The sequence below is a fragment of the Hemicordylus capensis genome, chromosome 14, assembly GCF_027244095.1.
Source record: "Hemicordylus capensis ecotype Gifberg chromosome 14, rHemCap1.1.pri, whole genome shotgun sequence".
NCBI lineage: Eukaryota > Metazoa > Chordata > Lepidosauria > Squamata > Cordylidae > Hemicordylus > Hemicordylus capensis.
In genome coordinates this window covers 13,368,961-13,391,146 of record NC_069670.1, presented here as the reverse complement: position 1 = coordinate 13,391,146, position 22,186 = coordinate 13,368,961, and the positions used below count along the sequence as shown (strand labels likewise).

The window sequence follows — 22,186 nt, the reverse complement described above, 5'->3', positions numbered from 1 at the left end:
CCTCGGGAGAGCCGCTGCCCGACGGTGCCTCGACCGTCCCGAGCCAGAGGGGCCGGGGGTCTGACTCCGCCGCCAGCTGCTCTGCTCGCTCACGCGGCCCTCCCGCTCCCTCGCAGCAAAGCCGCGGCCGGGAAGATGAGCCTCTACGAGTCCTTTGCGCAGGCCACGCAGCTGGGCGACCTGCACACCTGCCTGATGATGGACATGAAGGCCTGTCAGGAGGACGACGTCCGGCTCCTCTGCTACCTCACGCCTTCCATCTACACCGAGGTGAGGGCCGGAGGAGGGGCCGGGGGGGGCACGGCAGAGGCTGGCTGGGTCTCTTCGGGGTGGGTGGGGGGAGGCCATGGCGGGCCCGGCTCTCTGAGGCGTTGGGCCCTGCTGCCGCTCTCCCCCGCCTCTGCTTGCACGGCAGGGGAAGGAGAGGCACCCATGGCATGTTTGCAGAGCCTGGAAGCATTCCTTGCATTTTTTTGGGCCTTGGGATCTTCCGCAAGGCTCCCATAAAGGAGTTCTTCATTGTTGTCTCCGCATTTGAGGGCTGAGGAAGGGGCCCTCTGCCAAAGTCATATGGAGCCATGTTGGTGCAGTTAAAAATGTGAGTGGCAGTGGCCTCGGGCCACGCTGGGGAAGGGGCACTAAAAGCCCTGGTTGGTTTGGGGTTGGTTGACTCCCTTTGGCGAGGCGAGGCGAAGGTCCATATCCGTCGCCGAGGGGCAGAGCATTTGCTTTGCATGCAGAAGGTCCCGGGGTGATTTCCTGGCCCCCTCTCCAGGTTTGGCTGGGGAAGGCCCCCATCTTGGAACCATGGAGAGCCGCTGCCAGTCAGAGTAGATGACACTGGACTCGCTGGCCCAGTGGTCTGACTCGGCAAACGGCAGCTTCCTCTGTTCCTCAAAGGCCCTCCGGGAGGTTGAGCGGATCATCGGCGCCCGGCAGCCCTTGTGAGCCAGGCTGGAGAGCAGTGAGGCCGGCCTGTCCCCTGTGGGAGGGTCCTCTTGAAGACCTGGCCTCTCAGCTCTGCTTTCCAGCAGCTTCTCCGTCCCGTCTCCCCCGTGCAATCTTCAGTGTGTTCCCACATTCTTGTTGAACGAGAGCACGTGGTCCTCTCCAGCGTCCCCGCTAATTTTTTCCACCTGTGTGCGGAATGAGTGCTGTTCCAGCTGGCGGTGTCAAGGCCGTGCGTGCGCACCATGTGCGTTCAGAGTGGGGCCTCCCCGATTCAGCCTGAGTGGGATCTGCAATTAACTGAGCGGACATCCAAAAAACCGCACGCCTTGGAGGGACCCCTGCTCCTCTCTGGACTCAGCCAGGCTGGGAAGAGCTGGGCTCTTCCGAGGGGGCCGGAGGCCTTGCCCCGGCGGGAGGACCGCGTGGGCAGCCGCCGATTGCCCCTCTGCTCGACCATGCGGGCGGTTCCCCTCGCCGGCCCGCCAGCAGGACTGGGCTCTGCTCCTCGGCCCACTGAGTCTCTAGGGGGTCTCTTGCGAGCGTTTGTCGAAACCAGCTCCTGGAATCCAGCCCTGATCCAGCCAGCCTGGACTGGGTTGGGATTGGGACAGGCATCCACTCCGAAAGGCGGGGGGCGAAGGGGGCAGCTTTGCATTTCTGCAATGGAGATGCAGGATTCCCCATGTATGGGGCGGAGCAAGCACAGCCTTGCAGTAGCGAGTGTGAATGGTCCCCTCTGCTAAGCAGGGTCTGCCCTGGTTTGTGTTTGGGTGGGTGACTGCATGGGAGCGCTGTAAGAGATTCCCTGGAGGGGAGGCTGTTGCTCCGTGGCAGAGACACTGCTTTGCATGCAGGAGGTCCTGGGTCCAATCCCTGGCAACGTCTCCAGATAGGACCGGCAGAGACTCCTGCCTGAAGCCTTGGAGAAGCCGCTGCCAGTCAGTGTACTGAGTGTCTGACCCTGTAGAAGGCAATGTTCTGCGTTCCTAGGAAGGGGCCTGGGCCAGAAGACCCAGTTCTCATGTTCTGGGGAAACCGTTTGCTCTTTTCAAATATATATTTGTACTTATTGCTTATAATTGATTGATGGAGGTTTGCGGATGAGGGTCATAGCTGAGTGGCAGATCTTCTGCTGTGCATGCAGGAGGTCCCAGCCTCAGTCCCTGGCAGCATCTTAAAGCAGGGCTGGGAGGGACTCCTGCCTGCAACCTTGGAGAAGCCGCTGCCAGTCAGTGTGTAGACAGTCCTGAGCTAGATAGGCCAAGGGTCTGACTCAGTAGAAGGCCGCTTCCTGTGTTCCCGTGGCTTGCCTTTCAAGGCAACCTCCTTGGAAGCCCCAGCTTGGCTGCCTTCTATTTATAGCCGCCTCAAGGACTGCTTGTTCCCAAATTGGTTGATTGATTGATTGGTCAACCCCTGCTGCCCTCATGGGAGTTATTGATTCCAACGTCTTCTACGCTTAATAAGGAGTAAAGGCCAGTGAATGCTTTGCCTGCGTCGTGGCAAAATCTGTAGAAGTCAGGGGTTCTCGAACTGGACTACAGCTCCCATCACCCCCCCTGCAACACTGCAGCCAGGGATGAGGGGAGTCGTAGTGCAGTGGTGCCCGGAGACCCCAGCCCGGTTCTTGGAGGGGGCGTCCTGTCCAAGCCCGTTGGCCTGTCAAGAGAGTTGCCTGCATGGGAGACCCCCTTCCCCGGGCTCCCCTGCTGTAGTGGGGTTAGCAACTGGACAAATAAAATAAGATGAATAGAATTTTAATGTAATTAATAATAAAATTAATAAAATCGGGGGGGTGGGAGCTTTTTAGCTGAAAAGACTGCATCTCCAAGAGGGACTAGATGAAGCTTTATAAAATTAGACAAATTATATAATAATAACTGCAGAATTAGACAGAGTGTGGAGAAAGGAGAGAGAGAGAGAGCAGTTTCCCCCCCTCTCTGCTAATCCCCGGACGTGTGTCTGTGTGTGTGTGTGTGTCTGTGTGTGTGTGTGTGTGTTCAGCCCTCCGTCCCCCAAAACACCCTTCAGCCAACACCATCTCTGTGCCAAAATGACACTCGGGCTTCATGTGGAGAGAGAATAATGTGTTCCATGCGAAAGGTGGGAGGGTTGAAGGCGAATCTGAAGCTCATTTGTCCCTTTCTACGTGCTCGAGTTCGCTCCTGGCCTGACGTTGGGAGCGTGATGGATGTTTCCGTGTGTTTGACAGCCCAAAGCCTCACTTGCAAATTGGATTTGGCTTCGGGTCCTGGGCGGACCTCCCTCCCGCTCTGCTTGGCAACCAGAGGTTTTGGGCAGCCAGCCTCCTCTGCCAGCCCGCCGGGCGACACGCAGCCTGCGGTGCCCCCTGCTGCCCATTGCGGGTAGGACCAGGAATCCGGGTGCTGCCGGTGGGCAGGGGGGAATGAGGGAGTTGTGGGTCCTTACTGGAGAGAGCCACGTTCTGCCCCCACTGGCCGTTCTGTGCGGAACTGAGGTGCGGCGTTTGGAAGAAGAGCGGGTCTGGTGGTAGCGAGTGCGAGTGGCCCCTTTTTGCTAAGCAGGGTGTGCCCTGGTTTGCATTTGCATGGGAAACTGCCCACGAGCACTGCCGGCTGTAAGAGATCCCCCTTAGGGGATGTGGCCATCGAAGGTCCCAGTCCCTGGCAGCAACTCCTGCCAGGCTGGGAAAGACTTAAACCTTGAAGAGCCGCTGCCAGTCAGTGTAGACAGTACTGAGCTAGTTGGTCCAAGGTGCTGACTCATTAGGAGGCCGCTTCCTGTGTAGAATCTGAATGGCAAAGTCTCAGAAGCTGGGTTGGGCCATGGGGAACATAGGAACCTGCCATATACTGAGTCAGACCCTTAGTCTATCTAGCTCAGTATTGTCTTCACAGACTGGCAGCGGCTTCTCCAAGGTTGCAGGCAGGATTCTCTCTCAGCCCGATCTTGGAGATGCTGCCAGGGAAGGAACTTGGATTTTTCTGCTCCTCCCAGAGCGGCTCCATTATCCCCTGAGGGGAATATCTTGCAGTGCTCACACATCAAGTCTCCCATTCATATGCAACCAGGGCAGACCCTGCTTAGCTAAGGGGACAAGTCATGCTTGCTACCACAAAACCAGCTCTCCTCCCCCTTTGGAAGAGGGGGCTCCTGCTGCTGCTGCTGCTGCCTCCTGACTCTTTCCCTGCCCTTTCAGTTTCCAGACGAGACCCTGCGGAGCGGGGAGCTGTTGAACATGATCGTGGCTGTCATTGACTCGGCTCAGGTAAGCTCTGCACATGTCGGAGCAAGAGAGAGGGGTGTGTGTGTGTACATGCGCAGGGCAGCCTTCCCTTCCCAGATGTTGTTGACTACGACTCCCATCATCCCCAGTCAAAGGCCATTGCAGCTGGGGATGATGGGATTTGTAGTCAACAACGCCTGGGAATCCCTCTCACAGGGAACACCGGGGCAGGGTCTGGTTTTTATCTCCCTGGGATGCTGAGACAGCTGGCCTGCTGTCAGGGCGGGTGTGGGGGATTTACGTGATGTGATGAAATATGTGTTGTGTATTATGCAAAAGGAATTGGCACTATCAGTGCCATCTGTGTGTATGGGCATACAGTGTAGTGTTCACCCACTACATGGGTGTAGTGGTTAGAGTATTGGACTAGGACCAGGGTGCCTCGAGTTCAAATCCCCATTGCACCATAACCCTCACTGTAGGCCAGTCACCCAGCATAACAAACCTCATGGGGTTGTGCAGAGAAACCTAACCACATACACCGTTCCTTGGAGAACGAGTGGGCTAGAAATACAGCAAATAAATAAATAGCTGTTTACAAAGAAGAAGAAAACAGGTCTCTGTCCCAAGGGGCTTGCAATCTAAAAACAGGCAAGAGGGGCAAGAGGAAGGGAAGGGATATGGTGGCAGGGCTAAACCGTGGAAGAAGAGGCGAGGGTTCCATGCACGTGTCCTCGGGCTTAGTTACAACGCAGTATGGGAACGCAGCCTGGCTGTGGCCCCCTTTTAATTTTCCAAGTAATAAAGCGCGGGGACGGAGTGCCGAGTCTGAGTCCCCTGAGAGCAGAATCGGGTGTGCTGTGCCAATGCTAACAGGTTGCTATGGCGCCAGGGCTGAGTAACCCAAAAATAGCCTGAGGGATGGGGGCAGTGCCCCTTGCCAGCCAGCCAGCCCCACGCAGAATGCTTCCGAGCCGGGGCGGGTCTGTGGGCTGGCTCCCTCGCCTGCTGGGCCCCTCAGTTTCCCCCTATATATCCATAGCGGCTTCCGCAGCGACAAGTTTGCAGCCCCCCTCTCTCTTTTTCCCATGCCGCTCTGGCGGGTTTTCTTTGGCAGTGTGGGCAGCAAGATGGTATCGTGTGGGAAAGGGTTGGGGTGGCCCTGATCCCTCACTGGGCTCCTGCCCCGCTCTTGAGGTTCCCAGCCTCGATCCCCGCAGCCCTTTCCTCATCCGTTCCTTCCTTGCATTCTTTCTCGCCTGTTTCATCAGGAGGAAGGGGGCGGGAAGGCAATAAATGATTACATCTAGTCCCTGGCAGTTTTCTGGGAGCCCCCCCCCCTTTCTCCCTATTACCTTGTTGTTTGCAGAGACCCTCTGCATAGAGTCTCGAATAGTAGGGATGGGATACATCTCTGCTCCCCGCCCTCCTCACAAACTCTCAGCTCTGTCCGCAGGATCCTCCCTCCCCGATTCTGAACCAAGCAAGCCTAAATTTTGTGTTCAGGACCATGTTAAAACAAGGGAGAATTTTAGGGCCTAGCCTGCCTTGGAAGCTCAAACGTTCCAAGAAGTCGGGATGTTTTGTTCTGCACAGGAAGGGGAAAGGAAAACACAGAGCCACAATAAGAACCGCCATGCGGGATCTGACAGTTCGGCTCAGCATCCTGCTTCCTACAGAGAACTTGCGTTTTGGGCGGTATAGAAATACGCTATGTAAGTGTGCAGTAGCCCACCAGATGCCTCCAGGAAGCCCCCAAGCAGGGGACGGTGACAACAGCCAAGCTGAGCGTATGCCCTGCCGCCAGCTGTACATAGACATTTGCCAGCCCAGTGTGGACCGAGGATTCGCTTCGCTGGGAGATTCTGGCCTAGCCACGCTTCCTCAGCCGACCCCACCTTGCAGGGTTGTTGTGAGGGGGGCACACACACACCACCGTACACACCTCCATGAGTTCTCCAGGGTTAGGGTGCACTAGCAATGGACTGAGTGGCTAAGGCCCCTCAGAAGAACCCAAGGAGAGCTTCCCTTCGGACTGCAGCTGGGGGCTCGTGCGACTGGGTGCTCCTCCATCGGAGGGAAACGGAAGCAGAAAACTAGGAAGCCAGGAAGGGGACCTCAAGGATCACTTCGTCCGTATTTGCTGGGAAGGTTTGCTAGGAGGAGGGCTCTGCTGACAGCTTCTTTCTGCAAGCCCTCGGCAGCCCCCGGTCACCTTTTGCTCTCCCTTTTCCAGCTGCAGGAGCTGGTTTGCCACGTCATGATGGGCAACTTGGTGATGTTCCGGAAGGACTCGGTCCTTAACATCCTGAGTGAGTTGGGATCTGGGGGCCAGGGTCTTCTTTTCGGAGGGAGCCTGGGATAAGGGGCAGTGTTCTCTGTAACGGGCTGTGGATGACAGCTCCCATCACCCCCGCAGCTGCAGTGGATGATGGGAGTTGTAGTCAACAGCCTCTGGCGGTGGGGGGGGGGGTCCCTGTTGCAGGCCACAGTGGTCAGGAGGCCTCCTGCCAACCGCCATGGGGGGTGGCCAACCTGAAGCTCTCAAGCTGTTGCTGGACTACAACTCCCACCATCCATTGTGGCTGGGGTTGATGGCTGTTTTGAGGAGAGCCTCCTGTACAGAGTCTGGGGGAGGCCTGGAGCGGTCCGTGCGGAGCGTCCTCTGACCGCCCCTCCCTCCTTTCCCTCCCCCTGCAGTTCAGAGCTTGGACTGGGAGACCTTTGAGCAGTACTGCACATGGCAGCTCTTCCTGGCCCACAACATCCCCCTGGAGACCATCATCCCCATCCTAGAGAATCTCAAGTATAAAGGTGAGAGGAGCCCACCAGGGGTGACCCCAGAGCAGCCAGATTGGGGGTGGGGTGGGGTTCAGGGAAGAGGAGGGAGAGGGATGGACTCTGTGCAGCGCTGATAGACTCCGTGTCGCCAAGACATCCGTCCACCACCGGCACCATTCAAGTCCTGCGAAACTTTTTCCTGGGCGGTCAGGCTGCTTGGCGTGCACATGCTCCCGGGTTCAGTCCCTGGCAGCGTCTCCAGGTAGGGCTGGGAAAGACGCCTCTCTGAAACCCCTGGGGTGCCGCCACCGGTCAGTGCAGACAGTGCTGAAACCCTGGGGAGTTGCTGCCGGTCGGTGCAGGCAACACGGAGCGAAATGGTGCCAAGAGCCCGGCTCGGTGTAAGGCAGCTTCCTCGCCTCCTGTTTGGAAACGGAATACTTGTTTGGCTTCTGAGAAACGTGGCCCCGTGAAGAAGAATGTGGCTTCGTTCTCACTGAAGCGGCCCTCCTGTACCTACCTGGCTGGTACCGTCCCAAAGGGCAGGTGGGGACTCACAGGGCTGAAAACTGGCCCTTACCACCACCACCACCACCAGGCAGAACATATACATATCTGGGAGGAGAGTTCTCTGAGGGCGTTTCTTTGCTTTGCTTGAGGAAGCGCTTTAACCCCACGGGTCTGGACCGGTACAGCCTGCCTGTGCAAGCGGGGATGGCTCTCTGGTACTACGAGCTATGTGTGTAGAGCCCTGCTTAACGTGCCTTCCTTCTTTCCATTGCAGAACACCCCGAGGCCCTGTCCTGCTTGTTGCTGCAGCTGCGGCGGGAAAAGTACGTACCTGAACGCATCTGCCAGTTGTCTTTGAGTTCTTCCGGGGGGCGGGGGGGGCGCTTTCTCAGGGTTCTGGGAAGTTTTACGAGAAAGCTGGGCTTTCCCAGATTGAACACAGAGTATGGGGAATGGGAATCAGGGAGCCAGCGTGGCGTAGTGGTTAGAGTGTTGGACCTGAGTTCAAATCCAGCCTGACCTACCTTGCAGGGTTGTTGTGAGGATAAACATAACTATGTACACATTTCCTTGGCAGAAGAGCGGCGTGTGTGTGTGTGTGTATATATATGTATGTATGTGTATGTGTCGGGGGCGGGGAGAGAAAGAAATCCCACATTTCTACAATCACATTGTGGCATTACTGTGCGTGGAATTCCCACATTGGGAGATTCTTAGCTTTTGTCTCTCTTTTAAAAATAATAATTAACAAAATCAGGTTTCTAGCCCTCATGGCAGCTGCAAAAATGGGCCCGAAGGTAGGCAGATGCAGAAATCTCAGAAGCCAAAGAGAAGCTAAAATCGATTTTCCGCGGTTAAGGGAGGTCCTTCATAGCCTTTACCAACAGCGGGCAAACCAGAATGAACTAAGCAAAACATAAAAGCCGCTACATGAATTACAGACGGGGAGAGATTTGCATGTTTGCACCTGTTCCGCAGGTGGCCAGGGTATGGCCAACAGGACTCTCACCATTTGCAGGGGTGGGGGTGGGATTTCGATGCCTGGCCTAGCAGCCCCTCCCCACAGCTAGTTGCAGGAGGAAACGTAGGCATACAAAGAGCCAAAATGCCCCTCACTCCCTTCCCTTTTCATTGCCGGTGCAGAAGGACTCCCCTGCCGATCATTCTCTGCTTGTGAGCTTCTCTGTCTGGCTAGACGCTGTTGGAAATAGGATTTCGGACTAGGTGGCCGGTCTGCAGGCACACCAGCCTGAACAGGGCCAGCTCCACCTAATCTCGGACCAGATGCTTTTGGCCTGATCTAGCAGCCCCTCGCATGTGTTCCACTGAAGGCTCATTCTTGACAGTTCCGAGCCTATCAGAGTCAGGCTCTGTCTTCCTTTTCAAGTGGGCATAAAATACACCCTTCCCTGTTGATCAAAGGAGTCTGGGCCTTCTTTTCGGCCTGGCCTGCAGGGGACTTAGTAATCTCGAACCACAGCCGGACGTGAGAAACAGCAAGGCCTTGTTCTTCCCAAGCCCCCCACCCCTGAAAGCGAGCCCTTCCATCCCCTGGGTTTCTGTAGCTGCGAACCTTCTCCAGGATCTCCGGGTGTAGCGCTGGGCTCTGCCCGAGTGAGGTCCCAACTGGAACTGGGGGTGGGGGAACCATTCCTCCGCCAGGCAGGGCTTTAATTAGTTAGCTGGAGTTTTTGAGAAGACAGCGCTGGCAGACGGAACGTGCCATTCCTCGGCTCCCGCCTGCTTTCTCTCATCCTCGGAGGGGGAAATGCACACGCGGCTCTAAATCAGTTTAGCCTTGATAAGCTCACTTCCATGCCCTGCCTCCCCGGTGCCATTCAAGTGGCTCTGAGAAGTAGCCTTGGGAGGCGGCAGACCCAGAGCGGTGGGGTGGGCTTGGCTGCCCGGCCCCGAGTTGGGGGGAAGTTCCCGAGCGGTCCTCTTCCGATGGCTGGACACCCGTTTCCCAGCCGCATGGCCGCCCGGTGATATTGGCCCATGCTGGTGACATGGCTGTCATTATCTCGAGGTATGCCAACGTAACCCCAACCAGCGCTTCCCAACGCTCTTCCGGTTTCATCTTGAACGTGTCCGAGAGCGGAGTTGTGGATCTTGCGCTGCGCCCACGTAGGCACACTCGGAGAGGCCAGTTGAGGAAAGAGGCTGGATGCGGAGCTGGGGGCTGAGGGTCAAACCTCCCCTGGGGTTCTTGGACAAGAGGCTAAAGAAGAGCAGCTCCCAGCCTAAGAAGCATCCAGCTCTGACTGGGGATGGGGCTGTCTCTCAGGTTAAGAGTGTCTGCTTTGCACACTGAAGGTCCCGGATTCTGTCCTTGGCAGCATCCCCAGGTAGGGCTGGGAAAGACGCCTGCCTGGAACCCTGGAGGACTGCTGCCAGTTGAGTAGGCAGTACGGAGCTAGGTGGCCCATCGTCTGACTTGGTAGAAGGCAACTTCCTGTGTCCACGCACACCATATCTGAGGACCGCTGCTCCCTCCCACTGAAATCAGAAACTGCGTGTTTGCAGAGGAGGGTCTTACGTAGGGCTGCCAACATCTCATTGCCAGAATGAGGGACACGGATTTGTGGGGGCTGGCGGGGAGGTGTATGCACGGTGGTAATCAAGAGCCTGAGTCTCACTGACGTCTATGTAATTGAATTATATGCTCTTGAATAAATGAGGGACCAGTGCTGTCCCTGTAGGGACCCTGAAATGAGGGGCATCTTGCGTCATGAGGGGCAGTTGGCGACCCTAGTTTTTATGCCCCCACCCCACCCCCAGCTCTGTGTTCCTCCAGCTTCCCCGTCTGCCGCGCCTGTCCCAGGAGACATTTCCTCCGCCGTCCTTCCCTCTCGATCTGCCTCTCGCTGGCTTTCGTGCCCAGCCGGCCTCACGGGGTCCGGCCTGCCCCCCTGTGCTCCCCTCCCGTCGTCAGTTGCAACATTTAACCGCGTTAGAGGGAGCCAAATGGCTGTAATAACTCCCAGCTCTGACTCGTGGCAGATTAGGAGGGGGAATTAAAGCCATATTTCATGTCCCTCGCCTCCCCGCCTGCCTCCCTCTGCCCCCTGGCCTCGCACCAACACGCTCTGCCCCACCTAAGCACCCCTCCGGGCTGCGGCCGGCACCTTAATGAGTTAGGGGTTGCGGGGGGGCGGCACCGGAGGCTGGGCGCCCCGCCTGCCCCTTGCCCTTCCAAAATGTTAATTGGCGATCCGGCACCCGGGAAGGCGTTATCTAATTGCCATCTTGACCTGAGCTGGCCTCATTGTGCAGCTTTCAATTTCCTGAGCGGGGAGATGCAGCCTCTTCGGGCCGGGCTGACGGTGCAGCTGCAGAGAGGGCCTATTCCAGGCCTCTCTGTCGGCACGGAGAATAACCGCTCTTCTTTTGCCCTTTCGTACGCAGGCTCTGGCTCCGATTCCTGAGAACCTGGAGCCTCCCCCTTCAGAAGATCACGGTTTATAAAATTGTGGCAGGCGCAGAGACCTAGGAGGGAGGGATATCCCTGATCGACTGCCTCCCTTTTATCCTGGCCGATCTGTCCTCTGCCATGATCCCCCCTTGAGAAGATCAGCGTCTGTCAAACGGCGGAAGGTGCGAAGAGAGGAACGTTCCTTCCTCGCGGCTCTAGAACCGGGCTGCTCCGCTTCGGCCCTCCTGCAGATGTTGGCCCACAACTCCCTTCATCCCTGGCTATTGGCCACTGTGGCAGGGGATTATGGGAGTTGTCGTCCAAAAGCAGTTGGAGGGGCCTAAATTGAGCAGGCCTGCTCTAGAACCTGGGGTTCTCAAAAGAAGCCAATTGGCGGTGGGTTCAGGGCAGGCAGTAGCGTAGCCGCACAAGGCACCCTCAGCTTTGGGAATTGTCTTTGGCGTGTGCAGAAAGCGGGGGCGCCATCTTAGCTCTTAAAAAGGGCTTAGACCAGGCCTGCTCCACTTGCCCCCCCCAGCTGTTTTCAGACTACAGCTCCCATCATCCCCAGCCACCAGTGGCCAATAGCCAGGGGTTATGGGAGTTGTAGCCTAATGTCTGCAGGAGGGCCGAAGTGGATCAGTGCTGGGTTAGACAGATTTGCGGAAGAGGACAGAGTGGCCAGGATCAAGGGAGGCGGTCTGTCAGTAGGCTGGTTCACACCGTCTGAATTAGGAGGTAGGTTGGAGGAGAAGCCCGGCTCTGGCCCACTGCTGCTCAGCACCTCCAGCCTTTTCTTTAACTTGCAGGCGATGGGCAGATGGGAGCGTGCCCAGTTGCTGGTGGTGAGAACAGCCCTACCGAATATCAGGGAACTGGAGAAGACCTTCCTGTCCTGCTTGTGGGCTTCCCTTAGGCACTGGTTGCCCTCTGTTGGAAACAAGGCGCTGGGCTAGAGAGGCCTTCCGGTCTGATCCAACCTGGCTCGCTTTCGCGTTCTTTCTATCGAAGAGAACAGCGGCCCAAAGCGATTTGTTTGGGCCTTCCCACTCAGCTGCCACTAGCCGCCCCTTCCTCCCAGGGGTTGGTCTTCGGTCCTTGGCTCTCCTTTTCTTCCGCCAGTGGCATTTCCCCTTCCTCCACACTGATCCGCGGGGCTCCAGCGATGTCCCGGCCCGAAACCGCCAAGCCCCTCCAGCGTTCCCCAGGAGAGGGCTTAATCCCTATTCAGGAGGAGGGCAGAGACTCGCCCAGCCCCACGGCTGGATGCTATTAGCCAAAGGCAGCCGTGTTGGAAAGCCCTGAGAAAGGAAGCTGGCACCCCGGTGTCCAGCATGTCACGCTGCTTTCCCTCGGCAGCTGCAAAATTCCGGGCAGGCCCTGCTGTGTATTAATGGCAGGGCTTGCTGGGAAGATCGGGCTTCCTCTGCGGCCGGCTTCAGCTCCGGAATACGCCGAGTGGGACGCTTAAGGCCGCCCCGCTGGGAGAGGCACACAGTAGCTTCCCTGGGGGTTTGATCTGTGGTGCCGCCTCCATCCCAGGCGATCCTTCGGGTGCGTCTCAGGCCTTCCTTGTTTAACCACTTCAGCGGTTGAAAGCGCGGAGTGCCAGCATATGGCTTATGCTTAAATTTCTCAAAAATGGCTTGCTTGTATGCAAAAAAATAAAATAAAAATGTTTTCTTAGCAAAGTTATCCACCTTAGGGCTACATGCTCTAGTTAGATCAGAAGTGCACAATTTTTGCCCTCCTGCAGGTGTTAGGACTACACCTCCCATCACCCCTGACTATTAGCCACTGGCTGGGGATGATGGGAGTTGTAGTCCAACAACAGCTGCAGGGCGTCATCTCAGACTGTGCAGGAGGAGGCAATGGTCAACCCCTCCTGTATTCTCCCAGAGACAACCACAGGGCTCTGTGGGCGCCAGGAGTCGACACCAACTGGACAGCACATTTGGCCTTGACCTTACCAGCAGTGGGCTACTGTGGCTTCCTTGCCACTGGTTCTCACCCCTTCCCATTAAAACACAACCAACCCATGTTCCGTTGCAGGCCAAGCGAGGAGATGGTGAAAATGGTGCTCAGCCGGCCGTGCCACCCAGACGACCAGTTCACCACCAGCATCCTCCGGCACTGGTGCATCAAACACGACGACCTCCTGGCTGAGCACATCAAGTCCCTCTTGATCAAGAACAACAGCCTGCCCCGGAAACGCCAAAGGTGAAACCCCGAGCAAGGGTTGGTGGGTGGGGAGGCGAGAGGCCAGAAGGCGCTTAGGCCAGAGCAGGGTGGGTCAACCGGAGGCTCTCCAGCTGTTTGTGGAATACAACTCCCATCACCCCTGGCTATTGTTGCCGTGGAAGATGGGAGTTGTCGTCTGACCACAGCCTCAGGGCTAGAGTCCTCGTATGCTTGGCTTGAGGGCACCCGTTGCTTGCAGCTCTGCAAAACCTTTCCCCTTGCTTTTAAAGAGTTGGCCACTCTCAGGCTTTTGTCATCTCATGAGGACTGGGAGCCTGCTCTCTTTTCACTTAGGGGGCAAATCTCATGAGCTGGTGCACCGACCAGCAAGAGGCAAATGTTGGAATATCTCCTCCAGTGGGCGGTGCGCCTGAAGGCAGCCATCAGCTCCCCCTGGCCCCCCACCCCGCTAGCCCCTTCTGTGTGTGCTGCTTTTCAGCAGAAGCTCTTGTTCTGCCTCTCCTAATTGGACCCTCTTCCCCCATACCCTGGCCACATCTGCATTGCAAACCTGCAGGGCAATCTTATCTGGCAGATTTCCCTGGGGGCCAGAGCCTGTGCCAGGCACCCCAGCCCAATTAGAGCCAAACTCAGCGCGCGCGGCTGGAGAGGGGCAGGCCCCGGAGCAGCCTTGGGGAGAGGAGCCTTCCTTCGGCAAAGTGGGGAGAACGGAGGCTTACGGGGGGTCCCCTCTTTGAGAGTGCCTGAGAGCCCGCCAGCCACCACTGCCTTTTGATCTCCCTCGGAAGGCGCCTTGAGTTCCAAAGACACCGCTGCTCCACCTGACCGGATGGGGCAGGGAGGCAGCCTCTGAACTCCCTGTTCAGCCAGCCGAGAGGGTGCCCTGGGCTCAGAGGAACAGGCTGTCCTCCGCAGTCTTTGAGGAATCCAGCTCTCTGTTTCCTCCTCCCCAAGCAACAGAAAACGAAATCGCATTAACGGCCTCCCGACAATAGACTCTCGGAGACTGGCTGGGGATGCTCCAGGAACCACAAAAGGGTTTTTTGCCAGAAAGGAGAAGAATGCAGGGACTCTGACGGGGGTCAAAAGGCAGGGTAGGAAAGGTTTAGAGAGACAATAAAATAGTGGGCGGTTATTGATCAGAAGGCTTCAGCAGCAGGCCTCTTTGTGTTTGTGTGTTGTGTGAGTTGTGATGTGATGTGATGTTGCTGGTCTGCATAATGTTACTTTAAGCACAGAATCTCTTTTAATGTTTATTTTTTAAAAAAGTTTTACTGTTGGCCCACATTCTCCATGACACGCTGAAGCTGCTTGAAATTATCAGTTTACACACTTTCAAAGATGTCCTCCCCCATCATACAAATGCACGTGCCCACTGACAGAATTGCCATTTAAAGAGGCCCACGGAAAACTGCTGGGTAGGCAGCACAGCCACATTGTCCTGCCTGGCCCTCTTTTGCATTGGGTCTCCCCCATGGATGGGGGCGGAGCAGGAGGAGGATTATTGGATGGTAAAAAGGAGTCGTCGTTTCAGCGTAACCCACCCTGCAGGGTTGTTGTGAGGCTACAATGGGCAGTGAAGGCACTGTGTGCATCACCCAGAGCTCCATGGGGGAAGGACAGGGTCAAAATTACTGGATTTACTTGAATCCAAGACTAGTTTATTTTCTGCTAGGTTTTTTTTTTAATATATTAGAAATCAGAAGGCTGTCTTAAATTCAGAGCCCTGCTCCGTTTGAGTAAATAAACCTGTATTTCACCTCTGCTTTTTAAGGGGGTCGTTTTAAATTTGGAGTCGTCTTCGATTCAAGTAAATGCAGTAATAATGAGTTAATACAATTAAAAGGGGTTGCATGTTGATGAAAAACTTGGCCCTAGGCCTGAAAAGGTTGAAGATTCTGCAGTGGAGAGTTATCAGGAGGCCCTGATGCTGCCTCCGCCTTGAAGCAAGATGCAACCCGTAATTTCGAGGAGGGGGGGGGAGCTGTACCTCTTGCTGGGCGGAGGCATGGTGCGCCCTCTCTCGGTGGTCCGGCCTGGGGAGTGGTGCCTCGTGAGCCCTGGAGAGGAGGCAGCCGACTTCCTCTGGCAGAACAAGGGGGACATCTAGTGGCGCTCCTGTGCTCATCTCTGGGCTGCTGAGCATCTGCTGGCACTGAAGGGAGCGCAGAGTTCAGCCCGGCTCAGGGAATGGCAGTGGTTCCCCAAGAAGTTTCTGACGGCCCTGAGAAAACAGGCCTCCAGGATCCCACCTCCGAGAGCTCGGGGAGGCCCTGAGAAGGCTGCAGCAGGGTTCCGTTTTAACCACCGGTGGTTCTGCCGCAGGGACTGTGATGCTTCTGCCGGTTGGGGCTCGTTGCAGAGTTGACCTGCCTGGCGTCTGTCGGTGGCTGTTAGTCATGGAGCCCCCCAAGTGGCTGTTGCCTTCGTGACAATGTGGGCTGCTTGGAGGCATCAGATTTGGCCACTTGGAGAGCAGGGTGCTGGACGAGGGACACAGGAAGCTGTCTCTTCCTGAGTCAGGCCCTGGGTCCCTCTGGCTCAGGATTGTCTACACTGACTGGCAGCAGCTTCTCCAAGGTTTTAGGAAGGGGTCTCCCCCAGCCCTGCTGGAGATGCTGCCAGGAATATGAACCAGGGACCTTGTGTATGTAAGCAGATGCTCCTCAACTGAGTTACAGCCTCATCCTCAGCATAGGAAGCTGTCTTAAACCGAGCCAGACCCTTGGTCCATCTGGAGTCTACACAGGCTGGCAGCAGCTCTCCAAGGTTCCAGGCAGAAGTCCTTCCTTGCCCTCCCTGGAGATGCTGCCAGGGATGGAACCTGAGACCTTCTGCATGCCAAGTGACTGCTCTGCCATTGAGCTGTGTCCCTATCCCCCAAGGGGAATATTCTGCAGCATTCATGTGTAGTCACCCATCCAAATGCACACCAAAGTGAACCCTGCTTAGCCAGTGGAACAGTTCATGCTTGCTACCACCTAATGGCGCAGCGGGGAAATGACTTGATTAGCAAGACAGAGGTTGCTGGTTCGAATCCCTGCCAAAACTCCTGTATCGGGCAGCAGCCATATAGGAAGGTGCTGAAAGGAATCATCATCTCATACTGCGCTGGAGGAGGCAATGGTAAACCCCTCCTGTATTCTACCAAGGAAAACCACAGGGCCCTGTGGGCTCCAGGAGTCGACACCGACTCGAGGGCACACCGACTCGAGCACCAGAAGAGCTGCTCTCCTCCAGCCACAGTGGCCTGGCGATCATGGGAGGTTCTGTAGTAGATTTGGGCTCCTTAGATTCGCTCTGTGTGGATTGTGTCCTTTTGGGGGGCGGGAGCAGCATACAGGCAGTACAAAGGAGTATAGCTAAGTCAAGGATGGCAGAACATCACTCTGGGGAGGCCAGGCGGATGAACACACGCTGGACACAGACGTTCCACCGCTGTCCCCAGTCTTCTGGCAATGGCTCCATCCTGTCTGGGCCTTCATGAGAGCTAGATACTTGGGTTTGAGCGTCACATTCCATAAGAACATAGGAAGCTGCCATTTACTGAGCCAGACCCTTGGTCTATCTAGTTCTGGATTGTCTACCCAGACTGGCAGCGGCTTCTCCAAGGTTGCAGGCAGGAATCTCTCTCGGCCCTATCTTGGAGATGCTGCCAGGGAGGGAACTTGGAACCTTCTTCTGCTCTTCCCAGAGCAGCTCCATCCCCCGAGGGGAATCTCTTGTAGTGCTCACACTTCTAGTTTCCCTTTCGTATGCAACCAGGGCTGACCGTGCTTAGCTAAGGGGACAAGTCATGCTTACTCCCACCAGACCAGCTCTCCTCCCCCTGGCATTTCAGAAGAGCCCCTCTAATAACCCTGCGCTCTTTTTGCTTCCAGCCTGCGGAGTTCCAGCAGCAAACTCGCCCAGCTGACTTTGGAGCAGATCTTGGAGCACCTGGACAACCTACGCCTGAACCTCACCAACACCAAACAAAATTGTAGGCACCCCTTGGACACATACATGCCGGCATGCGTGCCACCATTAAAATGCCGAAGGCCACCGTGGCAGGGGGTGCTGCGGGTTGGAGCCGCCAGGCAGGCCGCTCTTTCCACCTGCTGAAGACCCCCCACACACACACACACACCACCGCGGAAGTGGGGCTGCCCTTGAAGCAGTTCCTGTCTTCAAGGGCAGCCCCACATGAAGGAGGTTAACAGCAGTCTAACCCCCCCCCCTTTGTGTTTCCCTGGCAGTTTTCAGCCAAACCCCGATCCTTCAGGCTCTGCAGCACGTCCAGGCCAGCTGCGACGAGGCCCACAAGATGAAGTGAGTGCAGCCGTCCCTCTGTGGGGCAGAGCTTGGGGCGGTGGCCTTCTTGGTCTTGTTTGGGGCTGGGGTGCCAGGCCGCTGCTTGCAGAGGAACCAGGAGCAGGAGGGTATCGCCGGACTTGCAAGGGAGGCCACGGATTGCCCAGAGCAGAGTGGGCGTTGGCCATGGGTCATGCACTGGGCTGCCCCGAAGGTGGGAGGAGGTAGTGTTGGTGCGTTCTCTCTCCCCACCCCTCGGAATGGCACAGGGCTCGTTGGGGTCAGTCCAGAGCACCTTCCTTCCGAGGAAAGGCTGCAGCATTTGGGGTTTTTTGGCTGAGAAGGGAGGTGGCCAGGAGGGCCTTGTTTAAGGCTTATACATCATTGTGGACTGTGGAGGGAGGGGCGTTTCCCCTCCCCTCTTGCCTAGCACTGGCCCCAGAGGTCATCCCATGGAACCGATTGGCAGCCGAGTGAGGACAGAGAAAGGAGGGGGGCTTCTTCACACAGCATGTGACTAACCTGTGGAACCTGCTGCCACAAGGTATGGTGAGGACTTGAAGAGAGGCTTAGACAAATTCACGAGGACGAAGCTGCCCGTGGCTGCTAGTCCTGATGGCTGTTGGCTGCCTCCGGACTCAGAGGCCGGATATCTCTGGACGCCAGTTGTAGGGAAACAGCCTTGGAGTGAGGAGTGTGCCTTCCACTCCTGCTTATGGCCGTCTCGGAGGCATCTGGTGGGCCACTGTGGGAAACCGGAGGCTGGACTAGGTAGGCCTCGGCTTGATCGGGCAAAGGCTTTCCTTCTGTCTTGATGTACAGTGAAAACCATGGCCATGATGCCAAGCCAGTGAAATATCCAAAGAGCAGCTTACAGGCTCATCCAGGGGCGCCTCCTTTGACGCCCTTTTTAGGAGCCAGACCTTCGGCGGCTGGTTCGGAAGAGCTGCTGGGACTAGCACGGGGCTGCCTGCCGAGCCCCGTCACCTGCCCCCCACCCGGTCTGACCCCCCCACCGGCGCCTCCCTCCTGCCTTCCTGCCTTCCTCTAGGTTCAGTGACCTCTTCTCCCTGGCCGAGGAGTACGAAGACTCCTCCAGCAAGCCCCCCAAGAGCCGCCGGAAAGCCACGGTCTCCAGCCCCCGTAGCCGCAAGAACGCAGCCCAGCCCGCCAACAACGAGGAGGAGTCCGCCTCCAGCAGCGCCTCCGTGAGTGCTCGGGGCGGAGGGATGGCGGGGTGTGGGGCATCCGCGCTTGAAGTGTGTTCCTAAAGATGGGGTGCCTGGGAGGGAGATGGGGCGGCAGCCTCTCACGGCCAGATGAGCCTGCAGCGAAGGGGACCCCTTCTGTCTCTTGTTCCCTCTCACGGGTTCCCAGATGGTGTGGACTACAACTCCCAGAATCCCCAAGCAAAAGCCATGGCAGCTGGGCATTCTGGGAGTTGTAGTCAACCTTTGGGAATCGCTGTTAGAGGGAACACTGGTCTCCCAGGCCTTTGGTTATGGGGCAGGCTTTTGGGAGCAGGAACTGCTGCCCAGCTCCAGTGGAAAGCTTACAGAGTCTCTGAGCACGGGCGTTCTGTACAGGCCAACCTACCACCCTGCTAGGCTTAAGGACTAGAAACTTGCCTGTACAACAATGAAAGGAGCACTGTTTTTCTGCAGCTTTCTAATCTTTACATCTGGCAGGGCCAGAGGGTGACTCGAGGTCTAGGCAGGAGTGTGCGCGCACACGTAATGTACGTGCATGAGTGAGAATGTGTGTGTGTGGGGGGGGGTGAGCTTCAGTGCTGAATGTGGATGCTAGTGAGGTCCTGCAGGACTTCCAATCCCCTCCCCTCTGGTCTCAGCCCATACTCTCTTTCATGTGTTGCCTGTGGGCTTAGGAAGCTTAGGATATTCCCCTCAGGGGATAATGGAGCCGCTCTGGGAAGAGCAGAAGGTTCCAGGTTCCCTCCCTGGCAGCATCTCCAAGAGAGGGCTGAGAGAGATTCCTGCCTGCAACCTTGGAGAAGCCGCTGCCAGTCTGTGAAGACAATCCTGAGCTAGATGGAGCAAGGGTCTGACTCGGTATATGGCAGCTTCCTGTGTTCTTATGAAGCTGCTGTCTACTGAGTCAGACCCTTGGTCCATGTTGCTGCTCAGTACTCGTCTCTACACTGGCTGGCAGCAGCTCTCCAAGGTTCCAGGCAGGAGTCTTCCCCAGCCCTAGCTGGAGATGCTGCCAGGGATTGAACCCGGGACCTTCTCCGTGCTCTGCCGCTGAACAGTGGCCCCATTCCCAGCCTCCCTGGACTCATCAGGTTGACTACCATCCAAAAGAGAGAGAGCTTTGCTCTGATCCAGGAGGGTCCTTCTGATGTTCTTACTGTAGCCAAAGGCCGACTTCGTATTTGTTTATTTAAAATATTTCTCATCCGGCTCCTCCTACCCTCGAAGCAGCTTATAGGCTGGATCTGGGGGGCTCGGGCCTGGGTGTTCCTGGTAACAGGGCCTCCCAGATGTGGTTGCCTGCAGCTCCCAGCATCCCCAGGTCCTTTAAGCCTGCCAACTCACGCTTTCTCCGCTCTTAGGAAGAGGAAGACACCAAACCCAAACCGACGAAGCGGAAGCGGAAAGGTTCCTCGGCGGTTGGCTCGGACAGTGACTGAGTGGGGGGTGGAGGGGCCTGGCAGTGCCGTGGGCCTGCCCTGCCGCCAATCCGCCCCGTTGTTGCCAGCAGCCCCCGGGGCGGCAGCCGCAGCGAGTGGACCCGGAGAGGCTGGACAGACGGCGTCGGCAGTGAGGGGCTGCTCCGGAGGGACCCCCCTGCGGACTGGAACGCGCCCCCCTCCTCCGCCCCTTCCCCGACCTCCGCCCTGGCCACCTGGTCCCCTCCCCGCCACACGAGCCACGCTTCTCTCGCGCCGGGCATTGCCCTCCTCCGCCTTGCCTTTCCGTCTTTGCACAGACACAGCCGGGGAAGGGGAGGTGACTCTTGGGGGGTGGGGTGGGGGGGGCGTTCTGGAAGACACGGGTCACCCCAGCCACGGAAGCAGCCGTGGGCCCGAGAGAGAGAGAGAGACTGTGTCGGCCTCCCCTCTCCTCCTCCTCCTTGAAATGTAAATAAATGGTGTGAACCGGTCTGCTGCTCCATTGGTGCTTCTGGCTAGGGAGGGAAATCCCAGGACGGGGCTCATCTGGGGCCGCCCGGCCAGGCCCCCCCCCCGCTCTTTTTCCGGGCATCCCGCTTTCTCTTCAGCCAAGAAGTACCATTTCCTACTTTCCCCCCTCCCTCCAAAAAGGGGCGAAGACGCCTGCTGTTCCTTTCCTGCCGAGCACATTCTGGTCACCACGCAAGCCTCCAACACTCCCCCCACCCCTGCCCCACAACTTGGCTTTCTGCGGCCTCCTTGCCACTCCCAAGGCCCCGGACATCTCACCACCCCACCCCACCGCACCCCCAGCTGGGATATTGACACAGAGGCCGGTATCCCAAGGCGCCCCCCCCCCCCGCTAACTTCAAGGAGCAACTCCCTTCCGCAGCGCCCACTGGGAAGGAGCTTACGGAGGGAACACAGCGGCAGGCAAGCCAGAGAAGATGGTAGATCTATTTTTAATTCCCTGTCCACCCACCGAGAGATTATCATTTTTAAGTGGTTTTTAAAGAGACAATAAAAACTGTCGACCTGTTTTGTACAAGCCGCTGGGTTTGTCTCGTGTTTGTGTGTCTGGCTGCAGAGGGGGGGTGGTCGTCATCGGGGTGGGAAATGGTGACTGGAGATCTGGGGCGGGTGGGGGCCTCCGAGGTCTACCTGGCTTGGTTTCAGGTGCTTCCCCAAATGTCTGGCTCCCGCCCCGTTTTCAGATCCACCGTCTAATGTCCTCTAACCCCACAGGCCTTCGAATGGCGGGTCGTGACCTGACCCGAGATGGCTCACACAACCATCCTTTGGAGAGGGAGGAACGAGAAGGAAAGAGAGTAAGAAAGAAGTGCAGAGTTAGACAGATAGCACGCAGGTAAAGAGAATGTTGGAGGAAATGGGTGGAATTTCCCACTGAAATGCCTGGGACGGGTAAACCTATCCTGTGGATTTGAATAGCACTACTCATGAGAAACTTGATGAAAGCCAGTGACTCTAATAGCCAAGTTCTCTGATCAGGAGGCAACAGAGCTCCTAATCGTGGGGAGATGGCAGGAGGGCTCAGATTACCCCTTACAAGCCCTAGAAGTACTTCCAGGGGTTGGGAACTTCTGAGTTAGACCTGCATTCAATATCCCCTCTCAGTGTTTTCATGTTCAGGCCAAGCCTCCCTCCCTCCCATTCTTTCTTCCAATAGTTAATAAGATTGTTGTCATTATCTATAGTAAACACAACATAAAGGCATTATCACTAAACATACAGTGGAGTCTTTTGAAAAACAAGAGATATGGCCCCCAGAGGGTGGTGTGTGTACACACACACACACACACACGAAAGAGACTTCTGATAATTAAATTATGTCCTTTTCATTACCAGTCACCAGCCTCTTCAGAATAATGGGGAATCGAGTCCTGTGCTTGCAGTCAGAGTGGTAGAGAGATAAGGAACTTTTTTCGGAAGAGAAAAGAGAGAAGCAGCAGGTAGGAAGGGAAGGAGGGGTGGGGGTATATTTCTCGGTGTGTGCCATATTTCAGACTCACTCGTTAGGACTGAAAGGAGTAAGGAAGGGTCCTTCTTCCCACTGCAGTTGTGTGGGGATGGGGGTTCCCACTTCCTTTGGGATTTCAGCCCTAGATATGTTGTGCAACTCCTCCAAACACAGTTTCCTTCGGGTCACCTCCGTATAAGGCAGCTTCCTGTGTTC

General features: G+C 56.7%; 1 protein-coding gene across 1 annotated transcript in view; it reads left to right on the top strand.

Annotated features, from left to right (window-relative positions):
• INTS3 (integrator complex subunit 3) overlaps positions 1-21,040 on the top strand; it is a 62,660-nt gene extending 41,620 nt beyond the window's left edge. The window contains exons 21-30 of the mRNA XM_053277458.1: positions 117-270; positions 4,133-4,201; positions 6,396-6,471; positions 6,860-6,973; positions 7,725-7,773; positions 12,918-13,085; positions 16,949-17,049; positions 17,306-17,378; positions 18,412-18,568; positions 19,933-21,040. Coding sequence (XP_053133433.1) covers positions 117-270; positions 4,133-4,201; positions 6,396-6,471; positions 6,860-6,973; positions 7,725-7,773; positions 12,918-13,085; positions 16,949-17,049; positions 17,306-17,378; positions 18,412-18,568; positions 19,933-20,010 — 1,039 coding nt within the window. The 3' untranslated portion in view covers positions 20,011-21,040. The remainder of the gene's footprint in view (positions 1-116; positions 271-4,132; positions 4,202-6,395; positions 6,472-6,859; positions 6,974-7,724; positions 7,774-12,917; positions 13,086-16,948; positions 17,050-17,305; positions 17,379-18,411; positions 18,569-19,932) is intronic.
• The last annotated feature ends 1,146 nt before the right edge of the window (positions 21,041-22,186 follow it).